Source organism: Hemitrygon akajei, chromosome 16 (assembly GCF_048418815.1).
Source record: "Hemitrygon akajei chromosome 16, sHemAka1.3, whole genome shotgun sequence".
In the NCBI taxonomy this organism is placed as follows: domain Eukaryota; kingdom Metazoa; phylum Chordata; class Chondrichthyes; order Myliobatiformes; family Dasyatidae; genus Hemitrygon; species Hemitrygon akajei.
This window is the reverse complement of record NC_133139.1, coordinates 32,791,556-32,818,312: the sequence shown is the minus strand read 5'-3', so window position 1 is coordinate 32,818,312 and position 26,757 is coordinate 32,791,556. Positions and strand designations below refer to the sequence as shown.

Genomic DNA, 26,757 nt, shown 5'->3' with positions numbered 1-26,757 from the left:
AGAAGGTTGTGGATGTTGTTCTTTTATTCAAGAAAGGGAGTAGAGATAGCCCAGGAAATTATAGACCAGTGAGTCTTACCTCAGTGGTTGGTAAGTTGATGGAGAAGATCCTGAGAGGCAGGATTTATGAACATTTGGAGAGGTATAATGTGGTTAGGAGTAGTCAGCATGGCTTTGTCAAGGGCAGGTCATGCCTTATGAGCCTGATTGAATTTTTTGAGGATGTGACTAAACACATTGATGAAGGAAGAGCAGTAGATGTAGTGTATATGGATTTCATCAAGGCATTTGCTGAGGTACCCCATGCAAGGCTTATTGAGAAAGTAAGGAGGCATGGGATCCAAGGGGACATTGCTTTGTGGATCCAGAACTAGCTTGCCCACAGAAGGCAAAGAGTGGTTATAGATGGGTCATATTCTGCATGGAGGTCAGTGACTAGTGGAGTTCCTCAGGGATCTGTTAGGACCCTTACTCTTCGTGATTTTTATAAATGACCTGGATGAGGAAGTGGAGGGATGGGTTAGTAAATTTGCTGATGACACACAGGTTGGGGGTGTTGTGGATAGTGTGGAGGGCTGTCTAGAGGTTACAGTGGGACATTGATAGGATGCAAAACTGGGCTGAGAAGTGGTAGATGAAGTTCAACCCAGATAATTGTGAAGCGGTTCATTTTGGTAGGTCAAATATGATGGCAGAATATAGTATTAATGGTAAGACTCTTGGCAGTGTGGAGGATCAGGGGGATCTTGGGGTCCGAGTCCATAGAACACTCAAAGCAGCTGCGCAGGTTGACTCAGTGGTTAAGAAGGCATATGGTGTATTGGCCTTAATCAATCGTGGAGTTGAATTTAGGAGCCGAGAGGTAATGTTGCAGCTACATAGGACCCTGGTCAGACCCCACTTGGAGCACTGTGCTCAGTTTTGGTTGCCTCACTACAGGAAGGATGTGGAAGACATAGAAAGAGTGTAGAAGAGATTTAGACGGATGTTGCCTGGATTGGGGAGCATGTCTTATGAGGATAGGTTGAGTGAACTCAGCCTCTTCTCCTTGGAGTGACAGAGGATGAGAGGTGACCTGATAGAGGTGTATAAGATGTTGAGAGGTGTTGATCGTGTGGATAGTCAGAGGCTTTTTCCCAGGGCTGAAATTGTTGCCACAAGAGGACACGTTTAAGGTGCTGGGGAGTAGGTACAGAGGAGATGTCAGGGGTAAGTTTTTTACTCAGAGAGTGGTGAGTGCGTGGAATGGGCTGCTGGCAAAGGTGGTGGAGGCAGATACAACAGGGTCTTTTAAGAGACTTTTGGATAGGTACATGGAGCTTAGAAAAATAGAGGGCTATAGGTAAGCCTAGTAATTTCTAGGGTAGGGACATGTTCAGCACAACCTTGTGGGCTGAAGGGCCTGTATTGTGCAGTATGTTTTCTATGTTTCTAAAAGGTAAACATCATCTAGTACAATTTGAGTAAAAGGATGAGGGTGAGGAGGAGGGTTGTAAGACTTGAAGAATGATTTATAAAAAATGACTTTTAAATGGGTTATGAATAGGGAAAAACAGGTAGGTTTCATGATCATTCCCAGTAAAGACATTGTTGTTAAAAGAAAATGAAATATTTATATACTGCAGTCTTTGAAGATGGCAGAACTAGGTGATGTGGTTATTAGGAAAGCATGTGAAATCTTTGTTTTGATATTAATGGTGTAGAATATAAAAGTGACAAAATCATGCAAAGGAATAGAAGCAGGCTACGTGGTCTCTCAATCCCTCTTGCCATTCATTTAGATTGTAGCCAATTCTGCCACTTCACATTCTTGTTCTTGCTTGATAAATATTTTCATTAATTCGCTTGCTCTCTAAAAATGTATTTTCTCCACCTCAAATAATCTCAATAACTGAGCATTCATGGCCAGTTCCTGACCTTTTATTTTGAAGCCTTCTGAACACTACAGTCAAAGCAAACAGTTTCTCAGTGCCTTCAATGTGAATTCTTCCCTAGCTTCTCTTCTATTAGTTCCCTTCTCGTTCTTCTGAACTATACAGAGTATAGCCCATATTCTATTTGTAAGATGAGCTCTTCGTTCTAAGGGTCAGTCACTACATTACCTGACTTTGGTGTGGAGAATAAAACTGCACACAGTATTGTAAGTACAATCTCACCATAAGTAGTACAATCTGGCGATATTTCCTTACTCTTGTATTTCAACCTGCTTACAATGTACAGTACTGTGCAAAAGTCTTAGCACGTGTATATAACTAGGGTACCTGAAACTTTTGCATGGTATGGTAGTAATTTTATGTATTGCACTGTACTGCTGCCGCAAAAGAAAAAAAAGCTAACTTTATGACATATGAGGATTGATAAACCTGATTGTGATATGGGTCTCTGTTGTGGACTGAGAATGGGAAGAGGGCAGGGAGAGCGCAATAATGGTTGGGAAAAGGGGAAGGGAGAGGGGCGGGAGAGGAAAACACCAGAGAGACATTCTGTAATGATCAATAAACCAATTGCTTGGAATCAAATGACCTTGCCTGGTGTCTCAGGGTTGGGTGTGTCTGCACCCATGCCACACCCCTGCCCTTGGCGCTCCTTCTCTGCCACCTGTCCCACACCCCTCCCACAGTGCTCCACCCTCACCACTCTCAACAACCTTTGCTCCCACCAGATTTGCAAACTAGCCCTCCACTCTACATTGACAAATACAGTATTGTGCAAAAATCTAAGGCACCCTGGCTATATATACAGTGCCTATAAAAAGTATTCACACCCCTTGGAAGTTTTCATGTTTTATTGTTTTACAACACTAATTCACAGTGGATTTAATATGGCTTTTTTGACACTGATCAACAGAAAAGGATTCTTTCATGTCAAAGTAAAAACAGATCTCTATAAAGTAATCTATATTAGAAATATAAAACACAAAATAATTAATTGTTTAAGTATTCACTGCCTTTAATATGACACACCAAATCATCACTGGTGCAGCCAATTGGCTTTAGAAGTCACATAATTAGTTAAATGGATATCTGTTTTTGGAGACTTGTGTGCAGTCAAGGTATTTCAATTGATTGTAGTAAAAATACACCTGTATCTGGAAGGTCCAGCTGCTGGTGAGTCAGTATCCTGGCAAAAACTACACCATGAAGACTAAAGAACTCTCCAAGGTTATTGAAAAGCACAAGTCAGGAGATGGAGATGAGGAAATTTCCAAGTCACTGAAAATATCTCATGAAGTACAGTTAAGTCAATCATCAAGAAACGGAAAGAATATGGCACAGCTGTAAATCTGCATAGTGCAGGCAGTCCTCAAAAACTGAGTGACCATGCAAGAAGGAGACTAGTGAGGGAGGCCACCAAGAGACCTATGACAACTCTGGAGGAGTTACAATCTTCAGTGACTGAGATGGAAGAGACTGTGCATACAACAACTGTTGCCTGGCTGCTTCACCAGTCCCACCTTTACGGGAGAGTGGCAAAGAGAAAGCCACTGTTGAAAAAAAACCTTACATGAAAACTTGGCTAGAATTTGCCAGAAGGCATGTGGGAGTCAGCTGGAAGAAGGTTCTATGGTCTGATGAAACCAAAATTGAGCTTTTTGACCATCAGACTAAGTGCTATCATCAAAACACAGTATTCCTATCGTGAAGCATGGTGGTGGCGCCATCATGCTGTGGAGATGCGTCACTGCACCAGGCCCTGGAAGGCTGGTGAAGGTAGAGGGTAAAATCAACGCAGCAAAATACAGGGAAATCCTGGAGGAAAACCTCATGCAGTCTGAAAGGGAACTGCGACTTGGGAGAACATTTGTTTTCCAGCAAGACAATGACCCCAAGCATTAATCCACAATTACAGAGGAATGGTTTAAAAACAATAAAGTCAATGTCCTAGAGTGGCCAAGTCAGAGTCCAGACCTCAATCCAATTAAGAATTTGTGGCTGGACATGGAAAAAGTCTTTTCATTCATGATTCCCATGCAATCTGACAGAGCTTGAGCACTTTTGTAAAGAAGAGTAGGGAAAAACTGCAGTGTCCAGATGCACAAAGCTGATAGATAGATAGATAGATAGATACTTTATTCATCCCCATGGGGAAATTCAACATTTTTTCCAATGTCCCATACACTTGTTGTAGCAAAACTAATTACATACAATACTTAACTCAGTAAAAATATGATATGCATCTAAATCACTCTCTCAAAAAGCATTAATAATAGCTTTTAAAAAGTTCTTAAGTAGTTTACTTAAATACATTAAATACAATCAACCCCGGCACTTTAACATATCTTACTCCTGGCGGTTGAATTGTAAAGCCTAATGGCATTGGGGAGTATTGACCTCTTCATCCTGTCTGAGGAGCATTGCATCGATAGCAACCTGTCGCTGAAACTGCTTCTCTGTCTCTGGATGGTGCTATGTAGAGGTTCAGGGTTTTCCATAATTGACCGTAGCCTACTCAGCGCCTTTCGCTCAGCTACCGATGTTATACTCTCCAGTACTTTGCCCACGACAGAGCCCGCCTTCCTTACCAGCTTATTAAGACGTGAGGTGTCCCTCTTCTTAATGCTGCCTCCCCAACACGCCACCACAAAGAAGAGGGCGCTCTCCACAACTGACCTATAGAACATCTTCAGCATCTCACTACAGACATTGAATGACGCCAACCTTCTAAGGAAGTACAGTCGACTCTGTGCCTTCCTGCACAAGGCATCTGTGTTGGCAGTCCAGTCTAGCTTCTCGTCTAACTGTACTCCCAGATACTTGTAAGTCTTAACCTGCTCCACACATTCTCCATTAATGATCACTGGCTCCATATGAGGCCTAGGTCTCCTAAAGTCCACCACCATCTCCTTGGTCTTGGTGATATTGAGACGCAGGATAGAGACCTATCCTCACAGACTCAAGGCTGTAATTGCTGCCAAAGGTGCATCTACTAAATACTGACTTGAAGGGAGTGAGTAATTATGCAATCAATTATTTTGTGTTTAATAATTGCAATAAGTTTAGACCAATTTGTAGAAATTTGTTTTCACGTTGACATGAAAGTCTTTTCTGTTGATCAGTGTCAAAAAAACTAAACTTAATCCACTGTGATTCAATGTTGTAAAATAATAAAACTTGAAAACTTTCAAGGGGAGGTGAATACTTATAGGCACTACAGTACTATAGATGGGCCAACATTTTCCATGCCATATCCCATATTTGCTTCTTGTGTTTCGTGGATTAATACAACACATCCAGGTCTGTCCTTGCACCAACATGTATGAACTTACCATTTGGAAGATATTCCATTTTTCAATTCTTCCAATCAAAGTGAATAACCCTACTTTGTTTCTCACATTATACTTCACCTCACATATTTTTGCCATTCAGTTAATCCGTTTTTATTTCTCTGTATTCATTTACCTTTTTGCATCTCACTTCCCCCACCTGTCTTCACATCAAGAGAAAGTATGGATGCATTGCACTTTTTTTTCTCCTTTCGTCTGAATTACTGACATGGATTGTATGTAGCCAAATTCCCAGAACTGATACTTGTGGCACTTCACTATGTTTGTTTCCACTTTTTTGCCTTTTGTTCTTTAACCGGCATGATCCTAGATTCTGTCTTTTGCTGAAAGTCTGGCTTCTGATACTTCAGCATGGCTGACTGCAGCAGAGGGGTAGTCTCAGTGCGGGCAGCTTGTTGCATTTTCAAACAGCTTTTCATAGTGACACCCTACGCCCATTCTTGTCTAGATGTCAGGGTGATCGGGGCAACTAAATGACTGATTAATTGACACTGGTACTGTAAAAGGTGTGGTTATTTTTAATTAAATATCTAATATACTAAAACTCTAAAAACAATATAATAAAACATTTGATGATAACCCCTATTCATTTACATGGGGGTTGCTGTGGTTGGTACATGGCTACAGGGTAGGCTTCTTAGTTAGATAGATCCTGAGAGGGTTGTGCTGTCCATTGGGCATTCAAGGTCCCAAATTGCAGCATAGGGGCTATAGACACTGACATTGTCCCATGCTAGCATTACAAATTGGGACTAACACAAGGAATCCTGGCAGTATGGTATATCCTTTTATGCTCACTTTGACCATCAAAACATGGAGGTGCCTTCACTCATTCCCACAAACCCCCCCCCCCCCCCCCCCCCGGATGAGCACTTGATTTCAGTCTCTGAGTGCATCCTTCAGGTGGGTAGCTCAGACAGAGTATCTGGCTGAGTACTAAAGACCTGTGCTGATCACTGGCTGGAGTGTTCCCCAATATCTTTAACCTTTTGCTTCAGCAGTCTGATTTAGCCAGCTGCTTCAAGCAGGCTTCAATTATGCTGCTGCCTAAGAAGAACATGGTAATTTGCTAAGATGTCTATCTTCTAGTAGCACTTACATCCACTGTGATGAAGTACTTTGAGAGGTTGGTGATGAAACATATCAACTCCTGCCTGAAAAGTGACTAGGATCCACTTTAATATGCCTACCGTCACAACAGGTCAAAATCAGATGCCATTTCATTGGCTCTTCACTCAATCTTGGACATCTGGACAGTGAAGATGCATATGACAGGATACCCTTCAGTGACTACAGCTTGGCGTTTAATACTATTATCCCCTCAAAACTAATCAATAAGCTTCAAGTACTAGTCCTCAATACCTTCTTGTGCAAATGGATCCTCGTTTTCCTCACTTGCAGACACCAGCCAGTCTGGATTGGCAACAACATCTCTCTCAGTACAGGTGCACCACAAGGCTGTGTGCTCAGTCCCCTGCTTTCCTTGCTTTATAATGATTTCTTTGAGGTTAGCACAACCTCAATACCATATTTAAGTTTGTTGACAGCATCACTGGTCGACTTAAAGGTGGTGACGAACCAGTATATAGGAGGGAGATTAAAAATCTGGCAGAGTGGTGCCACAACAACATCTCACTCAGTGTCATCAAACCCAAGGAGCTGATTATTGATTTCAGGAGGAGAAAACCAGAGGTCGATGAGCCAGTCCTCATTTGGGGAAGCAGAGGTGGAGAGAGTCAGTAACTTTAAAGTTCATTGGTGTCCTCATTTCAGAGGATCTCTCTTGAGTCCAGCACATAAGTGCCATTTTGAAGAAAGCACAGCAGCACCTTTACTTTCTTAGAAGTTAACAAAGATTCGGCATGTCATCTGAAACTTCTACAAAATTCTATAGAGAGTAAATTGACTGGTTGCATAATGCCCTGGTATGGACACACCAAACTTCTTGTATGGAAAAGCCTGCAAAATGTAGTGGATACACCCCAGTCCATCATGGATAAAACCTTTTCCACCATTGAGCATGTCTACACAGAGCGCTGTTGCAGGAAAGCAGCATCCATCAATAAGGACTCCCACCATTCAGGCCATTCTCTCTTTTTGTTGCTGAAATCAGGAAGAAGTTTCTGGAGCCTCAGGACCCACAACACCCAGTTCAGGAACCCATCAACCATCAGGCTGTTTAACCAAAGGGGATAACTTCACTGTCACTACTGAACAAGACTCACCTTCAAGGACTCTTTATCTCATGTTCTCAATATTTATTGTTTAGTTAGTTAATATGGTTGTTTTTTCTTTTTTTTCTCTTTATATTTGCACAGTTTGTTTTGTTTAGCACATTGGTTGTTTTCTGTCCTGTGGGGTGTAGTCTTTCATTGATTCTATTGCATTTCTTGTGATTGCCCGCAAGAAAATGAATCTCAGGATTATATATGGTGACGTATATGTACTTTGATAATAAATTTACTTTGAACTTTGATATCCATTGGTTCTCCTTTATCTACCTGCTGGGTGCTTCTTCAGGAGATCTTGTAGATTAGGCAAACATGACCTCCCTTTCAGAAAGCAATATTGATGCTGTCTAATCAAATTCTGATTTTCTAAGTATCAAGTTGCTTTATTCTCAATGAAGGATTCAAGTTTTCCTGACAATTCCAGGAATGATTATCTTCACTAATGATTAGGCTGATAAAAGGGGCATATGAATTAAACCTAATTTGTGAAAAAGGTCTCGAGTGAGATGAGAAGAAAAACTTTACATGGTTATGTAGAGCTTGTTCAATACCAGCTTTCAGAAGGGTACTGGATAATTACTTCCAGCATATAAAATAATTGAATTAAAAAATAAAAGTGCAGATGGTGGAAATCTAAAATTAAAGCAGAAAATGCATGAAATGCTCCCCAGGGCAGGCCATATCTGAGGAAAAAGAAAAAAAGTTAACATTTCATGTTGAAGGCCCTTCACTAGGAATGCAGAATTGGCCTGAGACCAATTGAATAGGCCTTTAAATGATGAATGTTGAATGGCTTCCAGTGTTAAGAGTTTCAGTTCACGAAAGATGAAAATGAAATAGCAAGGTGAAGAAGGAGTTCCAAGCTATCATGTGGCGATAATAGGGAAGATCTCATATTATATGGTATGTGGTGGCCAGTGCTATCATGTTTGCTGTTGTGTGCTGGGGCAGCAGGCTGAGGGTAGCAGACACCAACAGAATCAACAAACTCATTTGTAAGGCCAGTGATGTTGTGGGGGTGGAACTGGTCTCTCTGACAGTGGTGTCTGAAAAGAGGATGCTGTCCAAGTTGCATGCCATTTTGGACAATGTCTCCCATCCACTCCATAATGTACTGGTTAGGCACAGGAGTACATTCAGCCAGAGACTCGTTCCACTGAGATGCAACACTGAGCGTCATAGGAAGTCATTCCTGCCTGTGGCCATTAAACTTTACAACTCCTCCCTCCGAGTATCAGACACCCTGAGCCAATAGGCTGGTCCTGGACTTATTTCCACTTGGAATAACTTACTTATTATTTAATTATTTATGATTTTATATTGCTGTATTTCTACACTATTCTCGGTTGGTGCGACTGTAACGAAACCGAATTTCCCTCGGGATCAACAAAATATGTCTGTCTGTATATTTGGAGGAAGTATGAATGGAACTAAAAGAATACAAATACAACCATAATGGATCATATTTGTAACTTGGAGCACCACACATTAAATGCCAAGTTCTCATCAGTAACTAGTGTTTATTACAGAATGTAGGGAAATGGTCAGTGGACTATTGATTAAAAATACTATTTTCTTTAACCAAATGACATTCAGCAAATCTATCCCCAGGATCTTAGAAATGAGACCTTAATGTTGTGGCTTATTGGTAGCACTGACTAACATTTGCTGATATTGGCTAGTTGACCACAGGTTAGCAATTGAATATTGCAACTACGTAACCTTAACTGTAATCCTCTGTGTACTTTCTCAGAAGCTTTTACAGCCAAAGCCATCCTAGCTGCAAAGAATTTGTTATTCAGATGTTGAAATGCATTCATAGAGTCAAATAATGATAGTTTATTTGCAGTAGCTAGCTGCATTTTAACCTAATTTTTAAATGTTAATTACTCTGTTACAGAGAAGCAATGGGGATGGTGCTGCATAAAGACTCAAAATGGTACCAGCAATGGAAGGAATTCAAGGATAATAATATTGTCTTTAACAGTTAAGGCCTATTTCTTTGTGTTTATCTATTTTCTCTTAGAATTGGATGGACTTATTAGGCTATCAGCTGAATATTCTCAGATAGTGATTTAAATGCTCTTCTGCTTTTCCTTTACAGGATTCTTTGAAATGAAAATGAAATATGATGAAAGTGATAACACATTTATTAGAGCATCACGAGCCTTAACTGACAAAGTGACCGATTTGATAGGTAAGTGAGGCGAGGGAGCTATCTCTGGTATAAAGCTGGAAGCTGATTATACTCAGGTTTTTAACAGTAGAGGTCACCGTATGGGTTCATCAGCAACTCAGACTATACCAAATATGCAGCAATTTCTGTCAAAGTACTATAGTGTGGACATAGAGCACAGAACAATAGAGTCACAGGAACAGGCCCTTTGGCACACTGTGTTGTGCAGAACCAGCTAAAAGGCAAGTCAAAAACACCCAGAAACTATTCTCTCCTACTTACACAATGTCCATGTTGCTTTATCTTCCTCACATTCATGTGGCTACCTAATCATCTGTTAAAAGCTTCTAATATATTTGCCTCTAGCACCATAGCAGGCAGCGCATTCCAGGTATCCACCCCTCTCTTAACCCTCACATCCCCTTTGAATCTAAACTCTCTCAGTTTCAACGCATGCCCTCTGGTATTAGACATTTCTGCCTTGGGAAGCAGATACCTCTGTACTGTATCTGTGCCTCTCATAATCATATAAACCTCAGCCTCCACAGCTCCAAAGAAAACACCCCAAGTTTGTTCAGCCTCTCATGATAGCACATGCCCTCTAAACCAGGCAGCATCCTGGTAAACCTCTTCTGCACCCTCTCCAAAGTCTCAACATCCTTCCCACAGTGAGGTGGCCAGAACTGCACGCAATACTCCAGATGTGATAAATTAATCTTTGCTGTTTGCAGCCTTTTCTTCTCTTCTGCTATATTGTTCCATAGTAGTACACATTTTATTGAATCAGTTTGCATTTATATTGCAAGATGACATTGTATAGGTGGCAAATGGATAATGATTGACAGATGTGACTGAAGAAATGGTGCAAGTGGTAGGTTTCAGGTAGGCTTTGAGGTTAAAAATTAGGGACTGCATCTAGGAGATGTTTGTGGTGGGGGATATTGGGATGCTGACGACCTGCCAAAGATGTAGGGTAATGTATGAATATGGACATAAGTAATTTTGATGTATCTTTGACGAGGAGTCTGATTATTGAGAGGATTAGTGAGGAGGCTGCGTAGTTACTATATCTTTCGATAGATGTAGGGAGATGGAATTTAGTAGGTTAAGTGTAAGGTATTGAGGGAGTTGAGTCTAGAGCAGAGACATATGTTAGCATTTACAAGGCACTCTATATAAATCTGGTTATTGTGAACATTCCCAAGTCTATATTACAAGTCTTTGAATAATATTATAGAAAAGTTTGAGGTTGTGCCATATTTAATGTGACTTGGAAACTCTTTAGTTGTGCTCTGCTAACTTTGTGTTGCATGCTGTCTATGAACAATGGAAGTTAGAAAGGAGCACAGTGCATTTTTTGGTGGAATGAATTCAGTGCTCTCTTGTATGACCTTAATTCAATTTCATGTGACAAAACTAAATTAAACTAGACATGTTTCATTGATATATTGATTGAGGTGGTGCAGAACTGAAGACTGCAATACCTTAACCAAGAAAGAAGAAAGCTCTGGTGTTGTTCACACTGTTACTGGAGTCCCAACATAGAACTCCTCCCTTAATATATTTCACTACTTTCTGCAATTTTTTTAATAGTCAATTCCTTCACTGCTAACTTTCTATATTTTACTGGTTGTTTCTTATTTCCCAGCAAGAAGGCTTTCAAGATGACTGGATAAAGAAAGAATATTTTTGTTAAAGTGGAATGTGTTTTGTCTTTCTGCTGCTCCACTCAATCATTTTTATAGTTCATTGTTTTCCACTTGTTTCTGCTTTATTGCATTTCTCAGATGTTTCTTCTCTCTCTCTTTCCTCTCTGTTCCATTTTTTAAAACTATCTCCTCCACTTGAGTTTGAACTATATCTGCTATAGTGCTGATCTCTTCAACTATGCACACGTTACTTGCTCGTTCACAAACTTCAACTAGTGCAGTGGATAAATTGCTATGCCTTGATTTCTACTATAGGTTAACGGCAGTTCTTCATTTTCTTAATTCTATCAACATCTTCCCTTACTTGCCTTGGATGACATCACCTTTAGCCATTCATCAATTAATATTCATAATATTATTGTTTCCCATATCAAATGAAGTTCCCACCTCTGATCTTCAGACTATCTCCAAGAAGCTTTGCTCCTTCCTCTGTACCTAACAACTTTTAGTTTTCCCAAAAGTTTAATGTGACCGGTGTACATACTGTATATTTAAGGAGCTTGTTTTACCACATTTTGTATAAGCAGATCTGTGATTCAGTGGCTGAATAAACTGAAAGAATTACTGTTGAAGCTTAACTTCCCTTTTCAGTTGCTCATAACATGTAAACAGTTTATAAAGCGATTATCTCTCACTGCTAAATTGTTCTCCAGTTTAATTTCCTCTGCCTTTAATTTCTTATGAAATTTTGTTCAGTTTTAACAACTTCTCTTGCTAGTGAATTAAATCCGTTATAATCCTTTTGGATGATCTCCACTTCCCCATTAGAATTAACTAAGCTTCACAATTTTCTAATATCAGCAAATACACTTCTGATCTTGTATCAGAGTTGCTAATAAAAATATGAAAATAAGCACTCTGAGAAATTAGCCTCCGAGGAACTCTGAGTCAGCACTCCCCTATGTTAGTCACATCAAATTAATGGGGCTGAAAAATGTATTGATGGAATGTATATATTCATTTGGTTGTTCAGAGTCTGAAAAAAAATTCATGTTTACAGGTATTGTGATATAAGGTGTTGAAATCCACAATTTTAAGTTGACCTTAACATCTTCTGGTTAGGCATTAACACTACAATGCAAGTTTGCACTCTTACTTGTGATTCAGGATGCTCTTGTGGTGCAGGATGGTTCAGGAAAGTGGCTGTAAAAGTCATATGAAAACATAACTCTATAGAACTGAGGTACCCTCCTAAATCGAGTGATTGGTAAATACAGACTACCCCGGTAGTAGGATTCATGAGGAATGGCCAATTAGGTGGGTTGTCTGTGGTCTGAAACTAGCCTGAGGTTATATATTCAGGGGACAATCTTGTAATTGGGGGAAGGAAGTTGCTTGTCATTCACTATGTTAACTAGTTAAGTCGTTCATCGAACAGCTAAAAAATAGTTGAACTTCACACCAAAGCACTTCTGATTTGCTTCATTGTCATCATCATCATCACCATCATAAAAAAGTAGTCTCTGAATTTTAGTTTATTTGCACTTTTAAATTCATGCATTCTGAGAATTCGTTTTCTTTTCCTGGTTGGTGACATTTTAGAAGACATGTCTCTGCTGGGCCATTTTATTCGTGTGTTATTATCCACTAGCTTTAAAATTGTGTAGTCTCAACCCACCCACTATCCGTTGAAAGCTCACGCTGCTGAGTATGATTAATCTGCAGGTACACTTCATTCAGAATCTAACACTGCTTCATTTAATCCTAAAATGATTGAATGTGCATATATTTTAGAATGCTTTCAAAGACAAGAACCCCTCAAGAGGGCTAAGCTAAATAAAAAAAAAACCAGATTCAATAGAGGTCTGATTGCTACTATGGTGCCCTTGCTGAGTGGAGAGATGATGATGGATAGAATGGTTGAGCTTCTGATCCATTCTGAACTCCTTTATTCCTCAGTTCTGTCATTAAGTGCAACCAGATATAATTTTTGAGCATAATAGGCTGACTGCTAGATATATCTGTATCATTATTTCCAAATAAAATTGGACTTTTAATGGGATTATTTATCCAGTAGTTTTAAATTGCAATTTTGCCTGACTTGAAGCCCTTTGACATTTTGTTTTTGTTATCTATGTCTTGAAAGGTTTCATGTAGCCATTTCTGCTCATTTTTGGGTTTAGAAATAATATTCTTGGTTTGATTGAGTAAATCTTTGCTGATGTTGTATTTGTTCTTTTCCCAGGGGGGCTGTTTTCTAAGACTGAAATGTCAGAGGTACTGACAGAGATTCTGAAAGTTGACCCCCACTTTGATAAAGACACATTTTTAAAGCAGTGCGAGAGGGACATCATTCCCAATGTTCTCGAGGTACCTGGCGATGTTTCATATTTTTTAGTGGGTGGGGGGGATGAATCTGCGGAATGTAATTCATGTAAAGAAAAATCTGTGAATTAAATGTAGAGGTGTTATAGTTTTTGATTTTGCTTGGACGTTTAAGTTTTCACTAAGTTTTTTTCATTTTCATATTTAATTAAATTTTATTTTGAGTTACCATGGTTAAGTGCATATTCCTGTAGTGGAGAGTACATCATCCAGCATGTCCTGAGCTCTTTGGACATGCTTGATGCCTGATCTGTGGTGAGGTAGCTGATCTTAGCGAGAGAGTGGTTATAGTTTTGTTACTTCCACCTTAGATGTAAAAAAAAATCAGCCAGTTCCTGGTTATTTTAGTTGGCACCCAATACTGGAAGATAATTTTTTTAAAAGTTGGAACAGACTCTGCTGAGAAGCACTTTGAACTCCTTCTGTAGGCTGATTTTAACAGTCGATGTAGATTAAGGCTGTAATTTTCCAACAAGTTCTCATAATTTCTTCCATTATACTTAGTGTGCTTATTATTTGGGGCTTGTATGTGTCACTCACAGAAACAAACTTGTCTTTACTATATTACATCTCTATCCAAACAACTTCTACAATGTGGTTTTCTGAGCTTAGGTCATCTCTCTTCATGGCACCAATTTTATTAATTAGCAGTTACTCCTTTGTCTCTTTCTAGCGTCCTGTCTGTTCTAAATGTGCTTTTCAAAGTTCAGGTCCCAGTTTGTGTCATTTTTCAGCCATATTTTAGTATTGATTGGCAGATCATACTTACTTCTAATTATGCTGTCATTTCATCTGCTTTTATTTAAACACGACATGCAATCAAATACAGAGCCTTTAGTTTTGTCCTTTTATTATTATTGTAACCTTTAGCCTTATCCATTGACTTAGAATCTGAATCAGAATTAGGTTTATATTTTATACAGATTGAATGTGTGGAAAGAAAGGAAAATGAAATAGTGTTCACAGGTTCATTCCTAAATTGTTAAGTGAGGTCTTGAGGCTCCTGTACCTCCTCCCTGGTGGTAGTAATGAGAAGAGGGCATGTCCTAGATGGTGAGAGCTGGCTGAGTTTGCGATCCTGTCCACCGGAGGCTCCATACCAGGCTGTGATGCAAGTAGTTAGAATGCTCACTACTGTACATCTATAGAAATTCCCAAGAGTCTTCGGTGGCATATAAACTCTTCTTAAACTCCTAACAAAATAGAGCAGTTAGCATGCTTTCTTCATGATGCATCAGTGTGGTGGGCCCAGGAAAGATCCTCAAGATGTTGCCCAGGAGCTCAAAGCTGCTCACCACTTCTACTGCTGACCTTTTAATGAGGACTGATGTGTGTTCTCCCAACTTCCTCTTCCTGAAGTCCACAATCAATTCCTTGGTCCTGCTGACATTAAGTGCAAGGTTGTTGTTGAAACATCACTTAGATAGATTCACTCAATCAGCCAATCTATCTTACTCCTGTACGCTGCCTCGTCGCTACCTGGAGATTTTACCGACAGTGGTATCATCTGTGAATTTTTAAATGCCATTTGAGCTGTGCCAGTCATCAGTATAGAGAAAAGAGCAGTGGGCTAAATCCTTGAAGTGTGCCTGTGTTGATTGTCAGCAAGAAGATGTTATTACTGATCCACTACGACTTGTGTTGTGATAATGAAGTTGATGATTCAGTTGCAGAGGGAGTACAGAGGCTCAGCTTTTGAAGCTTGTTGATAAATAATAATGAGGGGATTCATACTCTCCTTCCTGTCGGTCTGTTTATCTTTTCCCATATTATTTCTTATCAAGATTCAAGACTGCTTATAGTCTTTCTTCAATACAGGAGTGTAAAGGAGAATGAAATGATTGTTACTCTGGATACCATACAGCAAAAAAAACCCAATAAGCATAAAGAACACATTATAAAAGCAAGCAAAACCATAGACACATTAGATATAAAAGCAATCCTGTAAAACACAATGTACAAGTAACTTATATACTAGATTGGCTGTATGTACATAGAGTGATGCTAGGTGATGTGTGCTGGAGGAGTGGGTTAATGGTTGGCAGTGTTGATCAGCCTGATAACTTGGAGGAAGTAACTGTTTTTGAGCTTAGTGGTCCTGTGAGAGTGCTGATGGGAGTGGGACAAATAGTCCATGAGCAGGATGAGTGGAATCCTTCATATTGCTAGTCTTTTTCCAGTACCTTTCAGTATATATGTTCTCCTATAGATGTATAGTGGAGAGTATATTAACTGGCTGCATCACAGCTTGGTATGGAAATATTAATGTCCTTGAATGAAAAATCCAACAAAAAGTTGTGGATGCAGCTCAGTCCATCATGGGTAAAGCCCTCCCAACCTTTGAGCACATCTACACGAACAGGAATGCAGCATCAATGATCAGGGACCCCCACCATCTAGGACATGATCTCTTCCTGCTGCTGCCATCAGGAAGAAGGTACAAGAGCTCCAGGACTTACACCACCAGGTTCAGCAACAGTTACTACCCCTCAACCATCAGACTCTTAAACCAAAAGGGATAACTTCAATTTACTTTGCTTGCCCTAACATTGAACTGTTCTCACAACCTATGGACTCTCTTTCAAGGCTCTTGATATAAATTTTTTTGAGACCAAGAGAGGTTGTGCAAGATGTTCACTCCCAGGGGTTTGAAACAGCTTGCAGTTTCCACTGATGTGCCACTGACGTGAAAAGGGATGTGAGTGGTGCGGGTTTTCCTGAAGTCGATAATTGCCCTTATTGACCTTGAGGGCAAGGCTACTTGCCTGGCACCAGGCCTCGAGCTCTTCCCCTTCCTCCCTGTAGACTATCTCATTGTTGTTGGTGATGAGCCTCACCACAACTGTGTCATCGGTGAACATGACAATGTGATTGCTCGGGTGTTTGGTTGTGCAGTTGTGTGTGACTAGAGTGTACAGCAGTGAGCTCTGCTCAGAGCCCTGAGGGCACCCATGTTGAGGATGATGGGGAGGGAGGAGTGCTTCTGCATCCTGACCTTTCTCTTCAATTTAACATCTCAGTTTTGATCTTTTATCCCTACTACTATAAATGCCTGTTTCTCTAGCTGTATAGCTCATTACGGCACTGATCCCAGCCCAGTTCATGTATAAAGCATTCTAAAGGTACAACTGCCACTCCTGGTATCCCATAAATTGAAGCCCACTTCTATCTCACCAGTCTTAGAGTCACTTGTTTGTTATTCTGTGAATGCTGTTCAGGCAAATATCCAGGAAATTATTTCTGAAATTCTGTTAATTTGATGCCTAGCTCCTCACACTGATTATGCAGAATCACCTTCTTTGTCCAGCCAATGTCTTTAGTACATCATGTTACCATGACTAATGAATCCTTCTCCTCCTACTGTGTGCTCTTCTATGGCCTGAACACTGGCAGTGAGACAAGCAACACAGCCTTCTGGAGTCTTAGCTGTTTGCTGCAGTGTCAGTCCTCCTTAATATACTAAAATAAAAATGCAAAAGCCAGGCGCAGTCAGGCATTATCTGTGAAAAAAGAAACAGAACTGATGAAGTATCTTTAACTTCAGTTGTTAACTCTGCTTCTCTTTCCACTTCATCTGCTGAGTGTTCACAGTAATTTCTGTTTTTATTTTAGATTTCAATGTCTTTTTTTTTGTTTGTTTGAATTTCCCTCACTAAGCTATTTTTACAATCACAACACTGTCATTTGCTTTCCCCACTTGAATTAACAGTTGCAAATGTTAATCCTTTTGGTTCCCTTATCTTCATTCACATTGCAATTCCTGACCAAATCAGATGACCTCTCATGGGATGTGATGTGTACTTGGTATAAAGTGCCTATAAACGTTCTTCTATCTGATGGATCACATTGGCTGCAGCTTGACCTCCTACTCAATGACTGTGAGCTGAAGTTCAAGTTTAATTCTCATTCAATCGTACATGAATATCCGTGAATACAGCAAAACAAAATAGCCTTACTCCAGGGCCAAGGTGCACAACATAGTACCAAACGTCATACACAGCACAAGGCCCATAGAAGATAGCAAGCACATTTAAGATATCAGTAGAATACAGTCACATGAAAAAAAATTGTCCAAGACCCTGAGTCTGTGAATGTTTCAGGAGTCTGCAGTCGAACACAATATGGCTTACCTTCTTGCTGAGCAAATACTGGGGGAAGCAACGACACCAGCTTGGACACTACACCACACTGCCTCCCGTGGAGCGCTCTGACGTCGAAGCATCTCTCCTGGGTAGCTGTTAACCCGTGACACCATGTCTTGAAGCCTAATTCTATCTTTGACAAGGCCAGGCAGCTCCCCTGCCATCTGCCAATAAATCAGTGAATTGGACTTCCAGCATTCGACATTAATGTCCAATAGGGTCTTGCGATCACAAGAAAAGTGACTAAGGCAATAACTCACTGTTAGACTGCACGCTTCTTTCGCACACCGACTCCTCTGATACCACTCTGACTCAGGCAGCAGCACGGTCTTTACCAAGTCCAGCTCCAGTTTCTCCACCAATGAGCAACTCACTGATTGGGTAGACCTGCAGTACTTTAAGTTCTTAATGTCCAGCAGGATCTTGTGATGGTAAAAATATGCTTAAAAAGCATATTTGGTTGACCCCATTGAAGCAGTTGTAATCGAATGGACAACCATGTTGGTATCCAGGAACTACCACATGCCTCATCATGACGCATCACCTTTTTGACCATGTCTCATATATTAACTTGCCACTTACATGTTAGAATAGTCTGTAAACATTTGCCAAACATTCTATAAGGAGCTAATTTCTTTGTCTAACTCCAACACTGAAAGCTCATAAAGCAGAGATGTATCAGAAAAAACGAGAAACTCTTCAGCTACTCGACAATTACCTTGACCTGCACCAATGTCACACTTTCCAGCTAATGCCAGCACTGAGTCACTGTAACTGTCCCTGCTCACTGTCTCTACCCACAACTTGCCACAAATCTGCTTTGTTGAAATTATGTTGTGCTTCAGGAGCCAAACCAAAGCTAAAGTCATCTGAATTCAATTGACTGGTCTCTGATAGTAACAATGCACTTCCCAATTACAATGGGACCCCCTTCCAAGTTTACTTGTTTACCTGGAACTGAAAACTATAGCTAAAAGCACTAAGTAAAAATAAATCATTCTACAAAATAACTGAGTACAAACTGTTGAAAGTAGTGTTCTAAGGTTTCTACCTATAAAATCAACAATTTGTGTATAATAAAAACAGAAAACGTTGGAAGCACTCAGCAGGTCAAGCAACATCTATGAAAAGAAAAACAAGTTAATGTTTCTGAGAAACAACTTTGACCTGAAACATTAATTGTCCTTTTTCCATGGATGCTGCCTAACCTGCTGAAAGTTTACAGAATTATTTGCTTTTATTTCAGACTGCCTGCAATCTCTTTTTTTCCTGATTTTCATTTATTGCTCATGTTTATTTGATTCATGAAATTTTCCTTGTGAAATTGTGCGGTGTCAAGAACATAAGATATTTCCCAAAGCATTGCAGAAGATACTCATTCTCATATTACAGTGGCCCAAAGTACACAACATAAAGGTCAGTTAATGTTATTTTTAAATGTTCTCATTGAATGTGAACAATGCTGGAAAGGTCAGCATTTAATGCCCTTTCAATGATTGGCCTTGAGAAGATGGTGGTAAACCATTCTCTTAAAATGTCAGAGTCCTTGTGATGAAGACCCTCCAAAAATGGCAGAAGTTCTCTCTTTGTCAGGAAATATTTTGGAGTAGCAACAAGGCATTTAGCCAACGAAGTCATCTGGTATTCTGAAATTCACAAGGCATCAAGGGAGCTAAATTGGATTGCTCCCCAACTCAAAACTGGTGTAGGGTTTGCTGTACTGCGAGCACATTGACTTCCTGCTGTTTGTGCATTATAATGATTAATGTGGGCAACCAGAACAAATAACATGTTGATTGGCTGCATGTATCATAAAAATCTTAACCTTCTAACAGGAGTAAAATTAGTCTATGATGCTAGTGGAGGTGCAGTGCGTTATACCAGATTCTGGCAGCCATGAAGAAAAGGAATCTGACCAACAAAAAAATGAGAAATGGCACAACATTGAAAGGAGAGGGGTTTAGGGTTTTCCGAAGTTGCACATTTGTCCTTGACAGAGGAGCCGGAATATTGGAAGTGTGTTCAAGCAGACTATCCCAGACGTGGTGAAAAATTAATGAGAGCAGATAGTCCTTGAGGGCAATGTCAGAAATCTAGCATGATGTCCTGAATGCAGTGCCCCAGGAGTTTCAAGGATCTCCCAAATGTGATAAAGAGCAATTAATGTATCTGCATTGTTATCATGTCATATCATGCCAATTACGCCACAAGCCACAGACACCAATTAATTAATTGCATCAGTGACACCCTCCATCAATAACCTCTGTCAGGTAGTACACCTTACATCTATATGCTCCACTACTTCATCACACAATTAACATTCTGTGAGCCTCTTACCTACAGCTTGCACAAACTGGTAACTTTTAGAACATGGAACAGTACTGCACAGAAACAGGCATTTCAGCCCACAATGTCAACACTGAATGCAATATCAAGTTAAACTTTTTCTGTGTAAATAAAAACCTGCCCCACACAACTCATTTTATTCCATCCCTCCCCTACACCTTAGATGCTTATCCTGTTGTATTTAACCATGATGTTGCATCAACCAGATTACAAAAAAGAAGTGATGTTTAATTTGAGGCATCAGGACTGAAGATAGATGAACAGGGATGATCTGATCCATGTGGAGATGACACTGCCATTTATTCTCCCCAAAGACGGGTGAAACCATCAAAAATGAAACCACCAGATGTTGCCCTCAAACGTGGTATTTTCTCCTCATCCAGAATTTTTTCAAGAATGGTGGTAGATAATTGAGCGGCTGAAGACTCCATGAATAAATCCACCCTCAATGATGGCAGAGCCTACCCAAAACATGGGGCAGGAATAGACCACTTGGCCTTTCAAGCACGTTCTACTATTCAATAAGATTACAGCTGATATAATTGTAACCTCACCTCTATATTCCCACTACCCCACTTTCAAGGACCATGGAGGAGTCTGGCTCTATCTTGGTACGTGCCTGCACAGAACTTGGCAGATCCCTTCTAATGTGATGAGTTGCAGACTTAGTTAATATTATGGCCAAAGTTGCACATTCCATTGCTGCATATGGGACAGTCATCTGCCAGTGCTACAGGCGAATCTTTTGAATTCATCAGTACTTGATCAGTCTTCAATCATGCATACTTAAGGCACTTGCATTCGAGGCTGTTATTATTTCTTTGCAAGGAACTTGTGAGATGTCACAACAGTTCACATTCTGACCCCAGCCAATAACTAGGATAGCTGAGATAACGTGATAAGGGGTTGGCTGTGGCTTTATAACACCTCCATTTCTCTCCTACCACAGCATTCATCTTCCAATCACTGCCATCCTTGCTGTCACATTTACTTTTTTCAACCACCCAGATCAGAACTTTATTGTTTAATTAGATCTTATCATCTGTAGGGTGGCTTCATAGTCCAGAACGGCTTCAGAAGGTCCTCCAAGGCTACGCAGAGGAGTTCACTGAAAGTCAACCAGCCATTATTGTCCATTGAAGAAGTCACTGAGATGTAGTATTCAAAAATTGGGTCTTTCACAGTTTTTGTTTTTATTTGCCAAGGCCTTCAATTTGCGTTTACCAGTAACTTTTTATAGTTTTTCTTTAATTCCTAAATGTAAATGGTTTATTTCTGTCATTAATAAAATGGTTATAATATTTTTATAAATTTAATATGTATTTGTTTAGTTATGATGTAAGTTATTTGGATTTTGCAAGGCATTTAGATGAAAGTTACAATGGATCTGTAAATCATTACACTGTTCAGGGGAGTGGTAGTGAGATGGTGCAAATTTAATTTAATCACATAAAAATCAAAATGATGGTTAGAATATGGAATTCTGAGGCAGAAGTTGCTATAAAAGCATCCAACAAATTCCTTTAATATTCATTCCAGGATTACTTCTTTCACTATCCTTTATTTTAGCTTCCTAAGCATTTTTTCCAAGAAAGCATTTTCCACAAATAGTATCTTATAGATTTCCAAAATTAATGTTTCATATCAAGTATATATCCATTATGTTTTCCTTATCCTTTCTTTACCTCCTTTTTAAAAAATATCAGACTACGTTTTTATGTAGTCTAAACATAACAATTAAAAACTATGAATTACTTGATGGCTCCTGAAAGGTAATCCTTGAGTTACAGTTAGGAAGCATTTCTGTCCAGTAAGCAGACCAGCTGTAATATGTGCAAGATAATTATTCTTTTGTTAATTGAATTGAATTAATACATTCAGGAGGATCATATTTCTGTTTTCGTATTCGTCGTTGACTGTTACGTTACTTCAAGGTTGCTTTTTATTTGTCAGCTTTGCCTTGTTTTCTTGTATGGTAAATTATTATGTTTCTCATAGTTAAGGAGACTGAACAAATATTTTGCGTTTAAAATGATCATTTTTATAATGGGATCAGTGATCAATATTTATGGACATGGACATAGTATTTATAGACAAGATCTTTTATTATGGATCAAAACCTTGAAATAAGTTATTTATTGGAGATGCATTAAAAAGATATTCCAGGTATAATTGCATTTATTTTGCTAATGTAGAACAAACGTAACTGATAATCTCTTTTGCCTTATAGGCTATGATGAGAGGTGAACTCGATGTTCTGAAGGATTGGTGTTATGAAGCAGTATGTATTAACAAAATTCCATTTGTTTCTGTTATATTCCTGTTCAGCTATTGGTTCTCAAATACAAACGAGAAGGGATTGCGATCTAATCTCTAGACTAAGTTAATTCAGCTCATTGCAACCAGGACAATCATAGGTGTTCTCCAACAGCCTCTGGAGAATAAGATCAGACAACTATTCCTCTGTCTCGCAATCATTAATGGTGACTCCTATGATGTGGGATTTTTTTTTTGTGGATGTTTTCTTCAGAATTGGGAATTAGGTTTGGTTCTAATGTTCCCCTTTCTGAATGAACTGCCTTTTGTAATTGAGCAAGATACCAGGCCACCAGCAGAGACAAAATCCAGCAGGATTCAGTTTCAGTAGAGGTGAAGTAGAGAGAGGATTTAAAAAAAACATATAAAGCCTCTCATTGTTGGTTCCATAATTGGAATGTTTATGGTGATTTATTTTTAATGTAATGGCACTTGAGTTGATAGCTGATGCATATCATTGATTGAATGCAGTTTGCATGAACATAACATCTGAAATACAGTTGTTCGCATAATGAGCTTGTCAATTGTGAATTATTTTTGCTAACAAGGTGCATGTTTCTGCTCCCTGTGGAGAAAAGAACTGTTCTGTGTTTGATAATGAGTCTAATGTAAGAGAGTTTTTGATTACTTCTTGATACCAAGTTGGTCTCCAAGGAATTTTGACATTTAAGATCACACATCACCGTAGGTTGGGACTACAAGATGGGATTTAGTAATGACTACAATAAGAGGAGATGTTTAAAAGTAATTTATTTTTTTACAGCTCATTTACTGTTACTCAGCATTGAAACTCCAGAGTGTATGCTTGCAGCCTACAATTAATTGTCCTGAGTTGTACAGTTGTCTGGTCATTTGTGATTATTTTGGGAAACTGAGCAAATTTAAGAGGAAATATGGTTCATGAAGTTGCTCTGAAAATTCAAGAAGAGCAAGAGGTTGCCTTCATGTCATACCTTTCACATTGTTAGGACATCTCAAAGTCCTTCACATCAATAGCTTCCCTTTGAAGCCCTGGTCACAACCATATCTGTAGGTACAAGCAGCCAGTTTGTTACAATAAAGTTTCATGAAGAGAAATGAGAGTCTTCTCACCATATTTTTAAATCCCTCCTTGCTATTTGTTTTGTTGTTTGATTTTTTAAATTCAGAAATTCAGTTGTTAGACTGCATGAGAAATAGACGGATTTATGAAATGTCATTGAACATGTGGAATTTCAATGTAGCAGTTTTGGGTCAAAATTCTACCCTCTCCACAGCCATCACCAGCAGCTATAATTCCTTACATTTTTTAAATTCTGCTTTCTCCAACTGATAAGGTGCTGGGCTTATGTCAACCACCATTCAACACCTAATCTGTCATTCCTGTTCTGTTGACTTGTCTGGCGATGCTGATCGAGCAATCCTTCATAACTGATTCCTTAGCCACTACAAACCTAAAAAAGACTGGCCTTTTACTTTGCATCTGGTCAAGGGAGAGCATGAGGTGAATTAGGTTGAAAGGAAATGCATCAATAATCACTTTTAAGCTTGCTACAAATGATGTTGGGACACAAAATGGTGAGCGATATAAAGACTATCTTGTGGTACCGCAAGTTGCTGCTTCGCCAAATGAATAGTGTGCAATTCATCTTCATGTCTTTTGTCACGTTTCCCGGTCTAATGGGGTGTGGAATAATTCAATTCTATTCAACAGTAACAATAAATCAAAAATCATGTAAATAGCACAACTTACTTCTTGGGGTGTGACTGAATCCATTTTCTCTGACATTTATGTGTTCTGCTTTGCTCCTGACTGAGTAGCAAATAAACAGACAAAATGTGGTGCACACTGCAAGCAGCAAGTGACATTGAGAATGAGTGGTGTAGGAAATGGTCTGAGTCATGACTGGACAAAACAGTTCTGTTTATGTTTTGATGCTTAGGTGGTCTTGGTATGCTGATAGACATGATAGTAAGGAGGTGGGAGAAATAAGGGAAGAGATACTTTTGAGATAGAACCTTATGTTATTCAAGCTTTATTGCAGAACTGTGGATATTTCATAAGCAAACCCGTAGAAGCCTTACCTATTTTTTATCAATGCCGTTATCAGATCAAGGACTACTTCGTGCTGATACAGAGTACTTAGTAATTGAAATGGTACACTGGGATACTCCACTTGTATGAGAATAAAAATAATCCTTTGACAGAGTCAACTTTTGGTTGAGCTGAAATCTGTATTAATGTAGAGCAAAGAAAATAGCCAGTATGTACGGCCTTCTCAGAAAATTAAATGGGTTGGTATTTAATGATAACCTTTCTGTGTTTCTTCATCTTACATGCAGACTTATAGCCAGCTTGCACAACCCATTCAACAAGCCAAGGCCATGAACCTTCAGTTCCGATCCAAAATACTTGACATTGACAATATCGATGTAAGTAACTGGCTTCATTAACAATCTTTAACTTCGCACTGTGTAACGGCAGATTTACTCAGTATAGGGTATATTGCATCAAAGTTGTGCTGTTGGTGACCTGGTTATTGGATTTCTGGAATAAAAAGTGCTTCATTGACCAAGCTAGCATCCCTCTCAGTTATAATTTTATTATAATAAAGGAAGATATTTGGGGAAATAAGTAGTGGATGATTTTCCTCCTAAAGTAGCGTCAGAGCAAACTATTGCATGGGCTTCTTTATAGCTGAGTGAAATGGGTGTTTCTAACTGTATTTTTTCTATATACTTCTTAGTCATCTATTTACTATTACTGATTTAACATAAACTGTCACAATTTTTATGGTTTATTCCAAAAATACTGTTTATGTCCTTGAGATTGGGCAATTAAGGTCATTTGTCATTGTCATAGCAATGTGAACAGCATAGAGGGATTGGGTCACAAGTTATGTATGATAGCTGTTAAATTATTTCTGTCACTGCGCTGTTGGTATTTATTATTTCAAGACAGTTGACTCAAGTTCATCCCCAGCTGTATGAAACAAGTCAGTAAAATGATTTCCAAAAGGCAGGCTTCACCAGCACTGAAGCTACTATGCATAATAATTGAAAGTCAGACACATCTAAAATGAATTGCAAGCATGCCTTAACCTAATGCTTGAGCACTATTGTGGCCATGAATGCAAACAGTCTTTAACTGAGTCCTTGGATGCATGGCAGCCAAGTATTCAATACTTAACTGAAAACATCAACAATCTTACATTGAATGTTTAAACATGCCATATCTGAATAAAGAAATACTATTTTGAAAAATACTGTTTTTCAAATATTGATAGATAATGATCTGTAGTTGATTTTTTTTACACGGGAAAATTCACATCATCATCAGTAGGATATTCATTTAAGGCATGACTGAATACCTAGTTATTGTACTTGTGTATTCGATTGAATGACATTCTAATACTTGAAGGAGTGTCTGAGGATATGGTTATGGTACATCCAGATACTCAGATGTTCTTAATAAGAAGAGGGACTGGCCCAGATGGTGAGGGTACTTTGTGATGGATGCTGCCTTTTGAGGCACTACCTTTTGAAGATGTCCTCAATGGTGGGAGGCTTGTGCCTGAAATAGAGCTGGCTGAGTCTACAACCCCCTGAAACTTCTTACGATCCTCTGAATTGGTTCCTTCTTACCAGATGATGATACAACTAGTCAGAACGCTCTCCACTATACATCTGTAGAAATTTGCTGGAGTCTTTGGTGACATAACAGACCTCCTTATACTCCTAATGAAGTATAGCTGTGGGCATGCTTTTGTAGTGATTGCATCAGTGTGTTGGGTCCAGGATTGATCCTCTGAGATGTTGACACTTAGGAACTAAAAGCTGCTGTTAGCCCATTGTATCTATAGTAATGGAAGCTCTTTATTTAAGCTGCTTGCTTTAGTTTCATTTTCTTATTAATTGGTTACTGGATCCTGATCTTTCTTTTGAAGCAGCTATTTGATTGATTACTCCATCTATTTTAGAAAATACCAAGATGGGTAGAATCCTCATAGCTCTTTCCCTTCTTTCTTTCTGTATTTTTATAGCCAGGCTCCTTTATATTAAAGCAAACTTTCTACGTTTCCTTTGTAGACTCTTAGCTCATTGCACCTCTCTAAAGAGCAAAAAGGAAATCCTTTCTGTCTGCCAGGCATTGCTGTCAGTTAGATGTTTGGAGCTGTCTTGTGATTTTCAGTCACATTCCCAACCCCACAACTACATATCAGCTGTTTTGTTTTCTCTTTCTTCCACC

The 26,757-nt window shown here is 39.2% G+C and overlaps 1 protein-coding gene across 1 annotated transcript in view; it reads left to right on the top strand.

Moving 5' to 3' along the window:
- Positions 1-26,757, top strand: part of timm44 (translocase of inner mitochondrial membrane 44 homolog (yeast)) — a 76,181-nt gene that overhangs the window by 26,707 nt on the left and 22,717 nt on the right. The window contains exons 7-11 of the mRNA XM_073068641.1: positions 9,416-9,501; positions 9,620-9,712; positions 13,586-13,710; positions 22,444-22,494; positions 24,852-24,941. Coding sequence (XP_072924742.1) covers positions 9,416-9,501; positions 9,620-9,712; positions 13,586-13,710; positions 22,444-22,494; positions 24,852-24,941 — 445 coding nt within the window. The remainder of the gene's footprint in view (positions 1-9,415; positions 9,502-9,619; positions 9,713-13,585; positions 13,711-22,443; positions 22,495-24,851; positions 24,942-26,757) is intronic.